General features: G+C 47.3%; 1 protein-coding gene across 1 annotated transcript; it reads right to left on the bottom strand.

Annotated features, from left to right (window-relative positions):
* Positions 1 to 4,542: 4,542 nt before the first annotated feature.
* Positions 4,543 to 15,819, bottom strand: LOC140471668 (protein NYNRIN-like; the record flags this gene model as incomplete). The annotated part of the gene is made up of 3 exons (XM_072567440.1): positions 4,543 to 4,552; positions 10,694 to 12,358; positions 15,577 to 15,819. Coding segments are annotated over 3 exons (1,918 nt in total), but the record flags the coding sequence as incomplete, so codon positions are not given.
* Between the last annotated feature and the right edge of the window lie 3,306 nt (positions 15,820 to 19,125).

The following is a 19,125-nucleotide window of genomic DNA, read 5'->3' as shown; positions in this document are numbered from 1 at the left end:
GCAGCAGGCCTGGTTATCAGACACAGCTGGCCGTGGGAGCCGAGCAGTTCCGACCCTACCAAAACATCTTAGGATCATCGAGCTAGTGAATAGAAAGCATCATCTCTCTGCCTCACCCCTAACTTTACAATTTGGAGATGATGTTATTTGCCCAATATTCAGCGATGACAACATCCGTAACAGACCAAGTGTTATTGCGACTTATAAGGATTGTAGTGAAAGGGTTAACTGGAGCTGTTTGTACATTGACTGTGATTGATGTCAGTCTCCATGGATACTTACTGTGTCATTGAAGGGTTTCCCTCTTCCATTAGTAAGGGGTTTCCTTCAACCTGTTATTCCATATTATCAGCAGCAGCGTCATCGTCAAGAGGATTGTGGTCAGCAGCTGCAGGTAGAGGGAGAGGAAGAGAATCTTAGAACAAAAGACTGGAATGTTCCAACAATGGATCAGAATCTGAGAACATTAGACTGGAATGTTCCAACAATGGACAATAGTTTGTCCTTGGGTCTATACTTGCTTACTCGGGATTGGGCATGGTTACAGTTGCGGATACGAGCCGTCGTAATGATTATTCAGACAGGTTCCCATCCTATACTGGCTATTACTGTTGTCCCTGGTAAGCCTATTTCCGTCAATTCTATTAGCGATGGTGAAGGTTATTGCTATTTCTGTTATTTATATTTAACAAATACATAACCTGTTATCTTCAGTTTCAGTCACAAATTCCATGTCATTTCTATCAATTTCCGAATCCTCACTCATAAACATCTAAGAAGGAACAAGACTGTTCAGACATGAGTTTTCCTTTTGCCCTGAACTGTTCCATGTCTCTATATTCTCTCTGTTTTCAACCCTGCCTACATCCACCATTATAATATCCCCAGTCTCCAGCTCTGCCTCAGTGCTGTTGCAGAATAAGCCATCATCTGCCCCCTTGTTAACTACAGATTTTACAGTTCCAGTTCTTTTCTGGCCACTCTTCCAGTTAGAAAAAAATTGACTACAAGCTTGTACTTGTCTCTCCAGTTATTTCATAATAGCAACCTCATATCAGAATAATACTTTCACTTGCTGTGTCATGATTCTAAAGGCATTGTTTTAAATTCAACCAGAACCAATGATAGAACTTAAATTCAATGGCAACAATTGGAAATAAACCTCATTTTACAAACAGCAACCAAAAACCATCAGGATTTCTTTTATTATTTCACTGATAGCCTTTGGTAAAGAAATCAAGTATCACAAAAAAAAAGATAGATTCCATATTGCCTTGACAAATGATCTCGCAGTCAATGGCAATTAGTGGTGGATGACAAATGCTGCCCTTGCCAGTGATACGGATATCTCGTGAAACAACAGAATTAAAGGGGAAAAAACCAAGGAACTGTGGATGATGGAGATCTGAAATAAAATTGCACAGCCTCTGAAAATATTGGAGAATTCCAGCAAGTATGGCAGCCTCTGTCAGGAGAAAAACAGATAAAGTTTCGAATCTAGTGACCCTATATCACAACTGGAAAAAATTGGGAAGTAATGTTATTTATATCAGAGATGGTCGGATTTGTGAGGGGAAGGTTAGTTGAGTAGATGTAGAAATTCCCAGCGAGAAAGAGAGAGAGAGAGAGAGAGAGAGAGAGAGAGAGGAATGAAAGACAAACATAGGAACTGCTGATGATGAACCAGAAGAAAAATAACATGGGAGCTTACTCTAAAAATTCCCCTTTTTCCCATATTCCTGAATATCATGTGAATTTAGAGGTGTCCCTGTTTACATTGAGTTACATTCCCTCTGTCTTTCTTCTCTGAGTGTAATGATCAACTCCATCGGCAATACTGGTGCCGCCCTTATAGTTGCTGAGATACAAAGAAACGGAACGTCACATTGTTAACTGATATTTTTTGGAGAAAGGAAGCGTAACTGTAGGGCCGTGCAGAGATGCAATTGTTTTTTCTGCTAAAAATGTGAAACCAGCGTCTTTCAAAAATGAGGTAGTCACTGAGCTGTGTCTCCTCCTTCAAACTCACACCAGGGACAGGACTGTGCTGACACTCACCATGAAGTGATCTGGATTGATTCTGGAACTTTCCAGACAGGAGTGAGCGACATGTCCGGAGTGCAGTCCTCCGATATCTCACAAGCTGATAGGAGCCACCTGCCTGCTGAGAGGAATACATTGGTTCTGTCTCCACAGAAGAAGGTGCAGAAACTAACTTCCAGAAATGCTGGGGAACAGGGGCCGTGGTGAAAATCATATCATTATTTTCCAACTATCTAGTTGTCACATTCCTCATAAAAGGTTTCAAAGCTGACATCAAGCTATTTAGTTTTCTGTTTGCCATCTCCGTCCTGTTTTAAATGTTTAGGGGAACAATAGCTGTTTTCCAGTCTGCAGGATCCTTTCCAGAATCTAACCAGCTTTGACAAATAGTCAGTAATTCTTTCAGTAGCTCTGTTGCGACCTCCTTAATATTCGCTCTCATCTTCCGCCTCGAAACCCTCCAATCACAAGTGATGAATGCAGATTTCTCCAGCTTCCTCATTTCCCCTCCCATCTCACCTTATCTCAGTCCCAACCCTCGGAATCAGCACTGCCTTTTTAACCTGCAGTCTTCTTCTCGACCTCTCCCCCCCCACCCCCTCTCTGGCATATCACACTCACCTTAACCTCCTTCCACCTATCGCATTCCCAACGCCCCCCCCCCCCCCACCCAAGTCCCTCCTCCCTACCTTTTATCTTAGCCTGCTTGGCACACATTCCTCATTCCTGAAGAAGGGCTTATGCCCGAAACATCGATTCTCCTGATCCTTGGATGCTGCCTGACCTGCTACGCTTTTCCAGCAACACATTTTTCAGCTCTGATCTCCAGCATCTGCAGTCCTCACTTTCTCCCTGTTGCAGGGAATTGAGTGTTTACATTATAAGGACAGGCTCGATGGACAAGGAACTTTTCTGCTGCAGCTTGGAAAGTTGAGACCTAATCAACCTTATAGAGGTTTATAAAACAAAGAGGGGTATAGATAATTTTGAATGAAAGGTGCCCTTTCCTTAGGTGGTGAATTTCAAGACTAGGGCTAATTTTAAGATGACAGGAGAATGGTTTACAGAAGGCAAGAGCTACCCAGCTCTACCCAACTTGTCCCTGCCAAACAGATGTTCTACATTAATGTAGTTCCATTTGCCAGCATTTGGCCCATATCCCCCTAAACACCTCCTATTCATGTGCCCGTCCAGATCCCTTTTAAATGTTGTAATTGTCCCAGCATGCCCAACTTCCTCTGGCAGCTCGTTACATATACAGCACCCCCTCATTGAAAACGTTGCCCCTTAGATTCCTTTTGAGTCTTTCCCCTCTGATCTTAAACTTATGTCCTCTAGATTTGGAGCGTGCAACCCCGGGGGAAAGACATTGGTTATTGACACTATCCATTCCACTTGTGTGTCTATAAACTTCTATGATTACTTCTCAACCGCTGATGCTCCAGGGAAAATAACCCTGGCATGTTCAGCCTCTCCATAAATCTCAAAACATCCAACCATGGATGTTTGTAAATCTTTTCTGAATCCTTTCAGGTTTCACACATCCTTCCTCGAAGAGCGAGACCATAATTGTACGAAGTATTCAATAGTGGCCTAAACAAATTTCCTGCACAGCCTCAATATAACCTTCCAACTCCTACATTCAATGCACTGTCCAACAACGACAAACATATCAAACACCTTTTTCAATATCTTATATATCTGCAACGCCACTTTCAAAGTACTGTGCATCTGTTCTCCAAGGTCTCTTTGTTTAGCAACACTCCCCAGGAACTTAACATTAAATGTATAAGCTAAGCCTTGATTTTCCTCTCCAAAATGTAGCACTTCACATTTATCTAAATTAAATTCATCTGCAACTCTTCAACTCATTAGTCCATCTGATCAAGATCCCGCTATAATCTGAGGTAATCATTTTCCATGTCCTCTGCACCTTCAATTTTGGAGTCAAATATGAACTTACTGACCATACCTCCTGTGTTCACATCCAAATCAATTATGTAAATGATGAACAGCAGTGGAACCAGCACCAATCTTTATGGCACACCACTGGACACGGGCCTCCAGTCTGAAAAAAACCCTTCACCACAACCCTCTGTCTTCTATCTTTGAGCCAGTTCTGTATCCAAATGGCTAGTTCTCTTTGTATTCCATGAGATCACACCTTGCTAACAAGTCTTTCATGGGGGACCTTTATGAATGCCTTACTGAAGCCAATAAAGACCATGTCCACTGCTCTGTCGTCATCAATGCCTTTTGCTACTTAAAATGAAAAGTAATCCAGTTCGTGAGATATGACCGCCCATGCAGAAAGCCATGTTGACTTTCCTTTATCAGTCCTTGCCTTTCCAAATACATATAAATCCTGTCGTTCGGATTCTCTCCAACAACTTGCCCACCACCGATCTCAGGCTCACTTGTCTATTGTTCCCTGGCTTTTCCTTGCCAGTTTGTTTTATAATCACACCACGTTTAGTCATCCTCATGTATTCCAGCACCTCAGCTATGGCTATTGATGATAAGAACAATTCATCAAGATTTCAAGCAATCCAGCTTCCCACAGAGTTCTTGTGTGTATCTAATCAGGCCCTTTGAAGTGCATTGTGATTACACATCGTTTAGTTCGTGTATGGCATGAACGTCCTCAGAAGTGATAGATGTGGGGAAAGTTACAACGTTTAAAAGACATTTTATTAAGTCCAAGAATAAGTGAAGGTTTGGAAAAATATGTTCCAAGCGCTGGAACGTGGGGCGAGTTTAGTTTGAGATTATCGTTAGAAATGATTGTATGGGCTGATATGTCTGTTTTCAAACCCCCTGTATAACTCTATGCTTGCATGTGCGTTTGTATGCAACTGCATACTTCTGTCCGCGCTTGTCGATTTGTGTGTCTCTATATGTGTACTATCTCTTTGTGTGTTCTACATTCGTGTGTGTATGTATGTTTGCATCTCTATTTCTGCATCTGTGTGGAATGGGAACTGTTTTGTTTTGGTTTGAATCATTGAATGGTGTTCAAAGCCTATAATTCCTCCCCTCCCTCTCCCTCTGTCTCTCCTTCTTGTGCTGAAAATGATACAATGCCATGCTCTGTTGGAGCGTTTTAGGACTTTTCAATCCTTTCTTACATGTAAGATTATTTGCAAGGGTAAATCACTAAACATTGCATTTTACTGGATGTGTGTGTGTGTGCATGTGTGTATGTGTTTCTGTGCGTCAATGTGTGTGTGTGGTCTATGTGTTTGTATGCCTGTGTGGGCAGCTGTGTGTATGTATGTGCGTCTGCGTGTGTATGCATGTCTTTGCGCATCTGTGTTTGTTAGTGTGTGCCCTTGTTCTGTGTGTGTGCGTGTTTGCGTGTCAGTGTATACCTGTGTGTGCATGTGTGTGGGGAATGTGGGCGTCTGTGTATGGGTGGTTGTGGGTATCTATCTGTTTGTGTGTGTGTGAGTTTGTGTGTGTGCTTGCCTGTGTGTTGGTTTGTATGGGTGTGTTTTCTGTGTGGTGTACGTCAATGAGTGTGAGCATCTATCTGTATGCCTGTGTGTATCTCTGTCTGTTTGTGTATCTTTGTGCCTATGTGTGTGTATGTGTCCATGTGTGTTTGTGTCTGTGTGTTCGTGTGCATTAATCATGTGTCTGCGCCTGTGTTAGGGTGTGCCTATTTGAGTGTATATATCTGTTTGTGTGTGCCTGTGTTAGCGGATGTGTGCATGTGTGGGGATGTGGGGATTGTGGGTGTGCATGTTACTGTTTGAGTATGTCTCTGTGTGTGTGTGTGTGTGTCTGTGTGCGCCTGTGTGTGCGTGTGTGTGAGCCTATGTGTGCGTGTGTGGGGAGGGTGAGTGTCTGTGTGTGGAGGGAGAGTGTCGTTGTCTTCGTGGATGGGAAGTCTGGCTGTCGGTGTGTTTGTGTCTGTGTCGTTACGTGTGTCTGTCTGTGTCTGAGTCTGTTTATGTATTTGTTTCTATGTCTGTCTGTGTGTCTGTCTTGAACGAGTGTGGTGCTGAAGAAGTGCAACTGTTCAAGCAGCATCCAAGGAGCAGGAAAGTGCAAATATCTAGCATAACCCCTTCATTAAGAATGAGGCTTGTGGGCCAAGGGGTCCAAAGGATAAATGGAAGGCGGTGGTGCTGGGGGGAAAGTAGCTGGGAAGGCGATTGTTAAATGAAGGTGGGCTGAAGGTGATAGTTTAGAGTGGAAGGTGGAGTGGATAGGTGGGAAGGAAGATGAACAGGTTGTACAGTTCAAGAAGGAGGGGCCGAGTTGGAGGGTTGGATCTGGAATAAGGTGGGGGGAGGGGAAATGGCGAAACTGGTGACATCTGTGGCTGTGTGTGTTTTGTGTATGTGTGCCTGTATGTGTATGTCGGTCGGCGTGTGTACATTTCTATGCATCTGTTTGTGCACCTGCATGTCTCTCTGCATCTGGGCATGTGTGTGTATCTGGGTGTGGGGTGGCTGTGCGTATGTGTGTGTGTGTATGTGTGTCTGTCTTGAAAGAGTGTAATGCTGAAAAAGAACAACCGTTCAGGCAGCATCCAAGGCACACTGACTGGGTGAATGGCTTTTCACATATCAGCAAGTTGAGGGAAGCAAGGTGTTAGCAGGAAAGTGGTGTTGAGCGCTTGATTGGTCAGCAATGCCCTTATTGAAAGACAGTGCAGGCTTGAGGGGCCGAATATCCTACTCCTGCTCCCATTTATTATGTTGTCATGTTATTCTTTTGGAAAGTAACTGGTTATTTTCCTGGAAGTTGTGTTGTACAACGTTGCATTCAAGGAGAGCAGAAGATGTTTTGAGTTAACCCTGGGTGGGGTATGGGAACTGTATTCCCAGCATACCTGGGTCTGACTCACATCTCAAGCAGACGTTAGAGAGATGGGAAACATGGAAAGATGGATTGGGGGTTCACTTCCTGACCTAGCCTGGATTTTCCAAGTACATTTCCGAAACTACACCTAACCATTGGAGTGGCCTCGATCTGCCCCTGTGTAGCAGGTACGAAGGGCTGAATGGAACATCAGAATGTAGGGCTGAGGGACACGAATGTGCACTTGTATGTCAGTCTGCATATGTACGTCTCTGTATCTGTTTGTGCGTCTGTGTCACTCTGCATCCGGGTGTGTATGTGTGTGTTTTTGTGTGGTTGTTTCTGTGTGGGTGTGGGGTGTCTCTGAGTATGTGTGTGTGTCTGTGTTTAGCTGTATGTGTGCCTGCGAGTGTGTTTGTTTCTGTGAGTGTGTGTCCATCGATGCATGTATCTGTTTTTGACTGCATCTGTGTGTGTGAGTTTGTGTGTGTGTGTGTGTGTGTTGTGTGTGTGTGTATGTGTCTGTTTGTGCCTGTTTCCGTGAGTGGGTGTGTGGGTGTGCCTGTGTCTGTGTATGTGTGTTTGTGTATGCGTCTGTTTGTGTCCGTGTGTGTGTGTGTCTATGTGTCGGTGTGTGCCTATGTATCTGTGTATGTGTGTTTGTGTGTGTCTGTCTGTCTGTGTTTGGATGGTGCTTTGAGCTGCAACCCTCCCTCTGCCCCTCCCAAACTGAATACCGGATGATTATCACCCTCCACTCCCACATGTACAGTTGTATGGGAAGACCAGCAGAGACTGACAGCAACAGAAAGCTCAGCCGGTCTGACAGCATCTGTGGACAAAAGTGAATGGACCCTTCATCGGATCTCGTACCTGGGGGATACTGTGCGAGATAAGTGGCTATCCAGCCCCATCTACGGCACTTTTTATTTCCCTTCCCAGGAACAAAGACACGGAGGAGTCAGTCCAAAACTTTTCATTCAACTTTGCAAAGTCGGGTGCTGTTCCCAAAGGTACACACACACAAGCATAGTAATCTCCACGCATTATATACATGTATATGTGGGCTGGGTTTACTACTGCTGCCTTGACCAACGAGTGCTCGGATTCCGCACTGTTTTCCTTTTTTGGGTTCTGGTGCCTGCGATTCTTTTATCATTCACTTGGCCAATCAGTGTTTGAGCTTCCCATTCTTCCCTTATATGGATGATGTTGTACAACTGTGGTTAAGGGCGGCCTCTCAACTATCGAGGAAAGCTGTTACAACTGTTTCATTCATATAAACGTGGCGGAGGTCCGGCAACAGTTTCGAGTGTCTGCTTGTGTTTACTATGAGGTAGAAAAGACTAAAAGGCAGCTAACCGTTTAAAAATTACACTACCCCCTACAAATCCCCCGTGTCTTTTCTTACGGCCTGTAATTTTTCAACCGTAAGTTTCTTCTCCAGGGCATTTAATAACTCCCGAGCTTGTTCATCAAACTGCCCTTCTCTAATACTACCCCCGCCCAAGAGGGATTCACGTTGTTCCATCTCGAGATTTATTCGTTCAACCTGCCCATAGGGAACATCCTTCTTAGTAAGGGCGGTTTCGATCAGTCGTTGAGTTAATCCCCGGACACAGGGAATAACGCAACACCCAAGGGCAGTGAGTACCCCTGCCACCACTATACATGAGACAAGGAAGGGGACGACCACCCCCGTCCATTTACCGAACCAAGCTTCCAACCAGTCCGTGAGGCCAGAGTCGATGCCCGAGTTTTCGGCCAGTTCGTCCGCCAATGTGGTGAGTCCATCCAGGGCGCGGGTGATGGACCCATCAGGGGCTGTGTTGTTGGGGATGAAAGTGCAGCACTGAGTGCCTATCATGACACAAACACCCCCCTTCTCTGCCAACATCATGTCTAAGGCCAACCTATTTTCCCACGCCATCCTACTAGTGGCGTCCAGTTGTTCTGCTATTCCTTTCACTGCATCCCGGGTATAATTAATGAACCTCTGCTGATTGTAGTAAATATAATTAATCCAATCCACATTCTTATTGATGGTCACCCACCAGAACAGTGACGACTCAAAACCCGCCGCTATCTGGTTCCTAGCCTTGTATTCGTCAGGAACACCCCTGGGGACCCCTATGGCATCTAAATATATGTTATCATCGAAAGAGGTCTCCAAAGCTCTATCAGTTCTTCCACTAGAACGGGGTCGCTCTTGTTTTTCGAATACCAGAGTGAATGGGATGGCCAATTGAACGATCGCACAAGTGCCCGTCCATTTTTGGGGCAGGGTCGGTCTCAGAACCCTCCCACCACAGTACCACCAGAGGTCTGCCCTAGGCACATGAATGTGGGAGTAATTCCCGCCCCCGGTAGTTTCATTGACCAGCCGGATTGATCCACTGCACTTGTCAAATGTCCCCACATCGTCGTCCCACTGTAGTCCCGTCCGAGAGACGCAGGCCTGGTGCGTACCCGTTACCCCTGAGAATGATGGCGGGCGGGGCGCCCCCTCAGACCTGACGGGGGGAAACTTCAAACTCAAGGGTCGACAAGTGGGGTCGTTCCAGGCCTCTCGGTCCTGGTACAGCCTTATCATGCAGTCCATGGCTCGTGGGTGTTTCTCCCATCCCAGCGGGAATGGGACCACCTGAGGGTTAGGGCGGGCACTCGTGCATGCGTAGCAATCACTCTTTTTCATGCTCCTCACAGTATATTTGACCCATTCCATCCAGGCATTCGCCTCCCCGTATCCCGTTTCTATTTCAAAGGTCTTTTCCAAATCCGTTGTCTCAATTATTCTAATCTTTTCCTGCTTATCAGTGGTGGATGAGCCCCCAGACTCAGCTTCAATGACCGTGATATACGTGCAGCACAGCTGCATTCCCCCCCATCCTGCCTGGCCCCCAACTCTAATACCCAGTATTGTTCTATTAAGGCTCGCCTCGTTCTTTTCCAAGTTCCTTATGGTCAGATAGAGCGGATTGCACTGATTCTGCCCACAATCCCGTCCAGGGGTGATGGGATCACGGACAACTGACACCATAGCCTGGACCCCGGGGGCTGGAAGCCTACTTAGGCCTTCCCTACCATGCAATTGTAATACTAACGTCTGACCCTGGAATCCCCTTTCTCTCTCTAGATTCTGCTTAGTTTGATTCAGTTGACTTTTAGTCCTACAGGGCACCAACTCACATAGGTCTAAGCTAAGTGTCTGTGTTGATTGGTTGGCAAGCACGGAGATGGTGAACCACTGACGGTCCTCTGCTTGTTTTAACCAGAGGCCAAATTGGGTAACTCGCACACTATGACCCAGCCCAAGGACAATGGCATAGCAAGTTAACAATACGATTGACCGCATTTTTTCGTGACACCCGTAGCCCGAGGGCACAGTTCCTTTAGACTCGCCAAAGTCCGATTAGTTCGTTCTCAGGGTCTCTGTTCCTTAGATGCCTTTGTCAGAGAGGTTCGTTCGTCCTCCGTCGGTTGTGGCACTGTTCCCTTGAATCGAGTGTAATGTGTCCAGCCCTTTTCGGCCGTACGGACAGCCGTTTCGGTCGTCAAAAGTACCAGGAAGGGACCATCCCAAGTTGGTTCGAGGGTACGTTGCTTCCAGCTTTTAATCAGGACCCACTGACCCGGCTTGACGGTGTGCACCGCAAACTCGAGGGGCGGCGTCTGTGCCAAAAGTCCCTGTTGGCGTAAACGAGATAGAGCAGACCCCAGAGCCACCACATATTTTTGCACAAACATATCCCGAGACTCAAATACAGGAGGTTCCCCCTTCGGCCCATGGAACGGGAGGCCAAATAACATTTCGAAAGGGGAGACGCCCAAATCCCGCCTTGGCTGGGTGCGAATTTGCAACAGGGCAAGGGGTAGGCATTTGGTCCAAGGCAAGCCGATTTCACTAGTGAGCTTGGTTAGCTGCTTTTTGATGGTCTGGTTCATTCTTTCGACCTTGCCCGAGGAGGAGGGATGCCAGGGGGTGTGCAAATCCCAGTCAATCCCCATTGCTTGCACTACATTCTGGAGGACGGTCGAGGTGAAGTGGCTCCCCTGGTCAGAGTCAATAGCGCGGGGTAGCCCAAATCGTGGGATGATTTGCTCGAGTAGAATCTTGCTAACCTGAGTTGCCGTTGCCGTGGTAGTGGGGAAAGCTTCCACCCATCCTGTCAGGTGATCTACCACTACTAATAGATACTTCAGACGACCTATGGGGGGGAGCTCAGTGTAATCTACCTGGATATACTCAAACGGCCTATAGGCCGGACTCCTACCCCCTTGTCTTGCATGCTGCCGCAGCCCCCTTTTGTTAATCTTTCGACATGTTATGCAATCTCCTGTGACCTGCTTGGCTACCGTGTACAGACCAGGGTAAGCATATCGGCGCAGGAAGGCATCACACAGTGCCTGGGCGCCCCAGTGACCCCCTTGGTGTAAACGGGCAATAATGTCCCGCGTCAACGGTCGATTTAGTAGCTGGCGGCCATCGGGTAAGGTCCACTTGCCTTCCCTATCCTTTGTACCCCCCAGAGACGCGAGAAGAGTTTCTTCTTTGTCAGTAAACGTGGGCACTTCGGTAATTTCGGATATCTGTGGAATCCTTACCAGGCAGTTTATTACATCCTTCCCCATCCCAGCCAATTTTGCCTGTTCATCTGCCAATTGATTCCCCAGGGTCTCTATTTTATCGTCTTTCTGGTGTCCTTTCACATGTACTACAGCAATCTCTTGTGGCAGCAACAAATCCTCCAAGATCATGGCTACTAGTTCCTCGTGGACCAACTCCTTTCCGCTACTATTTATCATTCCCCTTTCTTTCCAGATCTTCCCAAAGGTGTGTACTACCCCAAAGGCATACTTAGAGTCAGTGTAGATTGTCCCGGCTATTCCCTTTAAATTCCTCAGAGCTCGGTGCAAGGCGTACAATTCGCACGTTTGTGCGGACCAGGCATTCGGTAGCCGTCCACTTTCCACTAATTCCCAACCAGTCTCACTAATGACTGCATAACCGTTGTGTCTCTTCCCATCTATCACTCGAGAGGACCCATCAATGTACCACCGCCTACCTGCATGTAAGGGGGTATCCCTCAGATCTTCCCTCACTTTACTCTGGTACTCTATTATGTCTGAACAGCAGTGTTCCAGTTCCTCCTCGCCTTCCCCTTTCCAAAGAAAGTCCGCCGGGTTCTGGCAGCCCCCGACTTCTATTCGGAGGTCTTCTCGGTCTAACAATATGGCTTCATATTTCAGAATTCTCGAGACAGTCAGCCACCTCCCGGCCTTCTGATTCAGGATAGTTCGAACCTGGTGGGGAGTAGTGACTGTCAAGGGGGCCCCGAAAGTCAACTTCCTGCTTTCCTCTACCAGCTTTGCCGTGGCTGCCACCGCTTGGACACACTCCGGCCACCCTCGGGAGACTGGATCCAGAATTTTTGACAGGAAAGCCACGGGCTTCCTTTTACCCCCCCAGTCCTGGGTCAACACTCCAAGAGCGGTTCCCTTTCTGGAGTTCACAAAGAGGCGAAATGTCTTACTAAAATCCGGCAAGCTTAAAACAGGTGCGGCCATCAATTTTCCTTTTAGGATTTCAATTAACTTTTTCTCCTCCTCCTCCCATTTTATTCTGTTGGGTGCCTCCTCAATGAGTTTTAGATACAAGTCTTTAGTAAGGGGGGGCATAGTCGTCTATCCATAACCGACAATAGCCTAAGAGTCCCAAGAACTTCCGCAACTCCCTCTTGGTCGTTGGGAGGCCTAGTTCGATTATTGCCCGCACTCTTTCCGGACTTATTCGTTTCTGTCCCTGGCTTATCAAGTGTCCCAGGTACTTAACCTCTTTCTCAACATATTGGAGCTTCTTCTGACTCACTCTTAAACCCTTCTCAGCTAGGTAATTTAACAGGGCATTAGTCCCAAGTAGGACGTCCTCCTCCGCCGGTCCGGATAAAAGGAGATCGTCCACATATTGTATAAGCTTAAGGGACGGGGACAAGGTTAGTCCCTCCAATAATTGTTCCAGAATCTGCCCGAACAGAGTCGGGGACTCAGTGAATCCTTGGGGGAGTACGGTCCACCTGTACTGTTGTTTTCTGCCAGTATCAGGATCCTCCCATTCAAAAGCAAAAAGATCCCTACTGTCCTTGTCCAGGGGACACGCCCAGAAGGCATCCTTTAAGTCTATAACACTAAACCAGCCGTGGTCCGGGGGAATTCGCCCCAGAATAGTGTATGGGTTCGGTACCACAGGGTGCCGTACTTGGACAATTTTATTTACCTCCCTTAGGTCTTGGACCATTCGGTAGCTCCCATCCGACTTCCGGACCGGCAGGATTGGGGAATTGTATCGTGACATACAGGGCTCTACCAATCCATCTTTTATTAGGTCTTCCATAACTGTCTTCAGGCCCTGCCTCCCTTCCCAAGAGATGGGGTATTGGCGCACTCTGACGTCGGGGCTCTGGGGCTTTAATTTTACCTCCACAGGTCGAATTGCGAGTCCCCCCCGGTTCCCTTTGGCGACCCAAACCCTAGGGTCTATCTCTGTCAATCGGGACTCACTAAGGTATGACATGGTAACGGCTAATTCTTCCTCTTCTCCCACTTCTATTCGCAATCCGAAACGGACTATCAAATCCCGTCCCAACAACCCATAGGGAAGATGGGGGAGGTAAAGGAGTTCCACCTGGAGTTCCTCCTCCTCCAGCCGCAAGGGTTGTGGTTCGAATATTCTCGCACTAAAAACCCCACCCTTAACTCCAGAAATGTTTAATGTTTTAGCTTGGAAGCCAACCCCCCTCGGATGGAGGGGAATTGAGGACCTGCCAGCGCCTGTGTCAACTAAGAAGGTAACATCTTGTCTAAATGGGCCCACCCGTAAATTTACCAGGGGTTCTTGGTAGGCCCGTGTTCCGATCCTCCCCTGACTTCCCTAATCCATTTGTTCACACTCCATTTCATACATCCCTTCTCTTTCCCTTTTAAACTCGGGACAATCCCTTTTGAAGTGTCCCAGTTTCCCGCAATGGTAACATCCAGCCTTCTGAGGGCGCTCAATTCCATAAGATCCTCCTCTCTCACTTCTGCCCCGTCTCGCTTCTCTCCCTCTCCAACTTTTCTTCGACGTTCCTCTTTCCACCCCATAATCTCCCTCCCCCATTCCGGTGGACTTACAAGCTTCCCGTACGGCTGCCACCATCATTTTTGTCTTATGTTTCTCCCTTATTACATCCCTCTGAACGTACACCTTCTGTGCTTCCCGTAATAATTCTGCAACATCCTTTTCAGCCCAATCCTCCACTTTCTGTAATTTCTTCTGAATGTCAGGCCATGACTTAGTCACAAAGTGCACCTTAAGCATGCTCTTGCCTATTTCCCCATCGGGGTCTAAACCTGAATACTTTCGCATGGACTCCCGCAAACGGTCTAAAAACTCACTCGGGGATTCATCCTTTTTCTGTCCAACTTCAAATGCTTTTGCTAAATTCCGCTGTTTGGGCACGCAGGTTTGGATCCCCCTGATTATAAGGCTTCTGAGGTCTGTCATATTGGCCCTTCCCCCCGCGTCGTTATGATCCCACCGGGGGTCCTCTAAGGGGTACTTCTGCTCTCCACGCTGAGGGCCGTCCTGATGCTCCCTATCCCAAATGGCCATTGCACTATTCCGGATCATAACAATTTCATCGTAATTAAATAGTATTCTCATCATGGCCTGCAGTTCAGCCCATGTGTATATACTGGGCCCCAGAAATTGGTCCAGTTGTATTCCCACACTGACGGGGTCGTCCAGTAGACGGGGTAGTTCATTACGGAGATGCCGGATATCCCCAGAATTTAAAGGTTGTACTACAAACCCGGTCCGTTCGTTCCCAAACGGCACCTCTCGTAAGGGGTTCAGCTGTTCAATATTATCACTCCTCCCAGCTCTCAATCCCTCTTCTCGACCTCTCCGCATCTCGAGTCGGACTGATTTCCTAGTGCCTGGGGTGAGTTCTGTGCCCCCTCCTGTACACCCCCCAGCAGTCCCTTCCTCACTGGTCGTAGCCTGCTGGGACTCGGAATTATCCATCGCAGGAGGTAGGTCCGCGCTGGACGCCTGGTCGTGCGCGGGTGGTATATACGGGGGCGGGGAAGACGGTGGCAAACCGTCGGTGAGGATGTCCCAAGACTTCTGGGGCTTCCTCGGGTCTGTTTGGGGAGTCAGAGGATAGAGACGCGTGGGACTCTCGCCGTCTCCCGCCAACCAGGCGGCGGCATATTTGCTCTCCTCTGGGTCAAACGGTTGTTTTCTGTTAACATATACATTTAGGATTTGACACACCCAGTCTTCATCAGACCCATACTCGGGCCAAACTACCGAGGGGGCGCGGATAGGTTCTTTGGTCCATATAAAACAACAATATTTTATCATGGTCTCTTTCTTTAAGTCCTTCGTTCTACTACTGTCCGTCCATAGACTTAACTTCCGACCTAATGGACTATCGGGGGGTATTTCTTTCCCATTTGCAGTCTTCCCTGACTTTTCCTTCGTAAATCTAGAAGTCTGATTTCCCATGGTTTATCTTCGGTCCTGGTCTTAAACGCCCAAAGCGTTTTCACAGATGACCGTCAAAACCACAATTTCCCGTGGTTTATCTTCAGTCCTGGTCTTAAACGCCCAAAGCGTTTTCACAGATGACCGTCAAAACCACGCGGCCAACAAGGAAGAACAAAAGAATCTCTTACCTTGATCCGTGCACGGAGTTGTCTGGCCTTTTTAAATGTGTGTACCCCCGTGTATAGTCACTAACCGGTCGTCCCAGCACTCGTCCGTGTGTTCCTTTTCCAGGATTCAAAATTATTTTTAAATGAGCCGGGTCACATCGTCTCTTGGCCGACGGCCAACGGACCAAGCCGATCAGTGAGAAGTATAAATATATACTAGACGCGTCTTTGTTGTAATCAGGCTTGATCCGTGAGCCGAAGAGACTGCCCCCCCCCGGCAATAATTATTTCATCCCGGAGGAGCCCCCAATTGTGCGAGATAAGTGGCTATCCAGCCCCATCTACGGCACTTTTTATTTCCCTTCCCAGGAACAAAGACACGGAGGAGTCAGTCCAAAACTTTTCATTCAACTTTGCAAAGTCGGGTGCTGTTCCCAAAGGTACACACACACAAGCATAGTAATCTCCACGCATTATATACATGTATATGTGGGCTGGGTTTACTACTGCTGCCTTGACCAACGAGTGCTCGGATTCCGCACTGTTTTCCTTTTTTGGGTTCTGGTGCCTGCGATTCTTTTATCATTCACTTGGCCAATCAGTGTTTGAGCTTCCCATTCTTCCCTTATATGGATGATGTTGTACAACTGTGGTTAAGGGCGGCCTCTCAACTATCGAGGAAAGCTGTTACAACTGTTTCATTCATATAAACGTGGCGGAGGTCCGGCAACAGTTTCGAGTGTCTGCTTGTGTTTACTATGAGGTAGAAAAGACTAAAAGGCAGCTAACCGTCTACCCCCTACATGCTTGTGTTTACTATGAGGTAGAAAAGACTAAAAGGCAGCTAACCGTTTAAAAATTACACTACCCCCTACAATACGACATCACTGTAAGCACCATAGAGACTGCAGACTCACCTCACACTGATGCACACAGATAGACACACACTAATTCCGAGTCATAGAGACACTCACTAATACACAGAAACACACAGAGACATGGAGTGCCTGCCAGTAGTTCTCTTGCTCCATGGCAGCCTTGTCAATATTTCAATGATTCTGTCTGGTGTTTGCCAGTATTTAGGTCTGTCCTCAGGGACTGTGTTAGTCTTGCACTTGTTCACAATAGTGAGTGAGTCAGTATTTCTGTGTGGAGTGTGCCTGTAGGACAATTTCAATGTTTGCAGATACCAAACCTGGATGAATTATAAAGTTCGTGGAGATCAGCGTGGAAATCCAGCAGGAGAGTGACACATTGGTGTAGGGTGCAGGTTTGTGGGAGATCAGAATCAATGAGAGGTGCAGTGTGAGGTGATGTACCTTGGTAGGAATAACTCTGAAATCAATATAATACATTCTGTACAAGTATAAAGGGGCGTTGGAGCAGAGAGCACTGCGTGTATATGAGCACAAATTATTGAAGATGTCAGGACAAGTGGGGAGAGCAGAAAATATCACAGATTAGTTTCAGTATCTGAGCTGTTTACAGGAGGAGGTGGAGGAGGGAGCCTCCATGCTCCCTTCCTGGGAGGTGGTGGTGACAATGTGTTGTGAGCCCACCCTTCTGCCCACCGAGACCTTTGGGATTCATTTGTACCAGCTCAACCTAAAAGGGAGATCGCATCAGGGACACGGATTTTATGTTGTGTCTGGGTGAACAGAACTGCCAGTGGGCTTAAAGTGAGAATTTCTCTTCACTGAGCATTGCTCCTTACTCGGTTGGTGCGACGTGGATGTTTCGGAATCTCCACATGAGGTGTCCTGGTTCTCTCTGGCTCGTATCAGAGTCCTCCCCACATGTTGGTGGGGGTGACGGAATGTATCTCAGGCACTACACATAAGCCACTCTCGACTTGGCCCTTTCTGTCCTAATTCAGGCTGTTTCTACTGGAATGGGAGAAAGGGAGGGAGAGGGGCGGGAGTGGGTGGCCTTGCTGTTAGTGCTGGTGTAGGTGAGGGACATGGTGAGGTGTCCCGAGGGAGTCAGTCCACACTGTTTTATCTATGCAGTGTTATTGGTGTGGGGGGTAAAGTGGAGGGAGAGAGAGAGAAAGGGAGACTGCTGGCAGTAGTGAGAGTGGTGAAGCATGAACCTTGTTCAGGGCTCGGTGCTATAACAGATCTGCAGTGAGTATGAGGAAGCAGAGAGAATACGGTGACCCTTGTCCTGACAGAACGGGGAAGGTTATTGGTGCTTGTCCTGTATTGCTGGACATTTCTTCAGACTGCAGAAACTCTTCTAAATTGGGTGGTGAGTTCAGACCAAGCTCGATGGGTCTGGTAGTGTGGCCCACTCTAGGAAGAGAATTGTCCTCCTCTGTACTAGCCCATCCACCAGGATTTCCGTGACTCTGTTGACAAACTGTTGTGCAATTTTCCATTATCTGCCATGCTCATGGAAACTGTGCAGGGCAGCTCCAACCGAAGAAAGCTGAACCGTGTGCCCTTTGGCCTTTTGAAGATGGCACCAGTGCCAGTGATCATGGAATATCTAGAGTCATGTGGACGTTCGTGAGTACCTCCAACCATGAAGGAAAATCGAGCTGGCATTGAATGAGAGGGATGCCATGGGGTGGGATAGGTAGTTAATGAGGTGAGTTCGTTGAGATATCACCAGGAAACTAGCTCGGTCTCATACAGACAATCCTTCAGTCATACTCTGTGAAAATGTCACTGTGATGAATTATTGTTAGATGCAGCCCAATGTGTTGAAGATTCTGCTGACCCTAATCACAGTTACAAAGCTGCCTAACAAATGCTCATCCTCAATACTCTCCGTCATCTGAACTCACACCAGTATCTGATTCACCCATCATTCCTAGAAACACTAGCTCATGTTGCAGGATACCGTTGAAATGTCTTCATTTCAGAATTCTGGATCCTGGGAACACATCCTTCCATGACATTGTCTCTCAATCTCGCTCTATCTGTCTATTACCCAAACCCCTCCTATTTGTTGACTCTTAAACTGATTCCCCGCCATTTCTCTCTGGCTGTGATGTTCACACCCACAGCACCCCTGTGTCAAGATACAATGGAGATATGGAGCTGTAAACGGTTTGGAGCTGTACATCCTGTTATTCCAGCATGGGCTGCAAGTTTCCCCACACTGGGCAGTGATCTAACAGTGTTGCTGAGCAATGCACTGAGGTGATTGACACAGTTCCACACTCTGGTCGCATATCTCATCTTGGTTTTTAAATCAATGCACTGCTGTGGTCTGCATACTCTGGGTAAATTGTGGTTGCATTGCACAGTACACCAACCAGGTCTGCACAGTGCTTCCTGCTGAACAAATATCTCATCTGGGTTTATAGATCAATGCACTGCGACAGTGTGCCCAGTGTTCCGCTCTGGACTGATTGCAGGGTACTGTTCAGCAGTGCACTAGCCTGGACTGCGCAGTGTTCCATGCTGAACAGATATCTCCTCTGGGTGTATGGTGTCCGGTCTGGTTCTGTGAGGTGGATCGAGAATGTGATATAATTAATCCTTTCAGTTGATAAGGCAATGCCTTTATTTTAATTCTCATTCATGTGATTGGACTATCCAAATTCTGACTCCTCCGGCC

This window comes from Chiloscyllium punctatum, unplaced genomic scaffold (assembly GCF_047496795.1).
Source record: "Chiloscyllium punctatum isolate Juve2018m unplaced genomic scaffold, sChiPun1.3 scaffold_149, whole genome shotgun sequence".
NCBI classification, from domain to species: Eukaryota; Metazoa; Chordata; class Chondrichthyes; order Orectolobiformes; family Hemiscylliidae; genus Chiloscyllium; species Chiloscyllium punctatum.
This window is presented reverse-complemented; position numbering and strand designations above follow the sequence as displayed.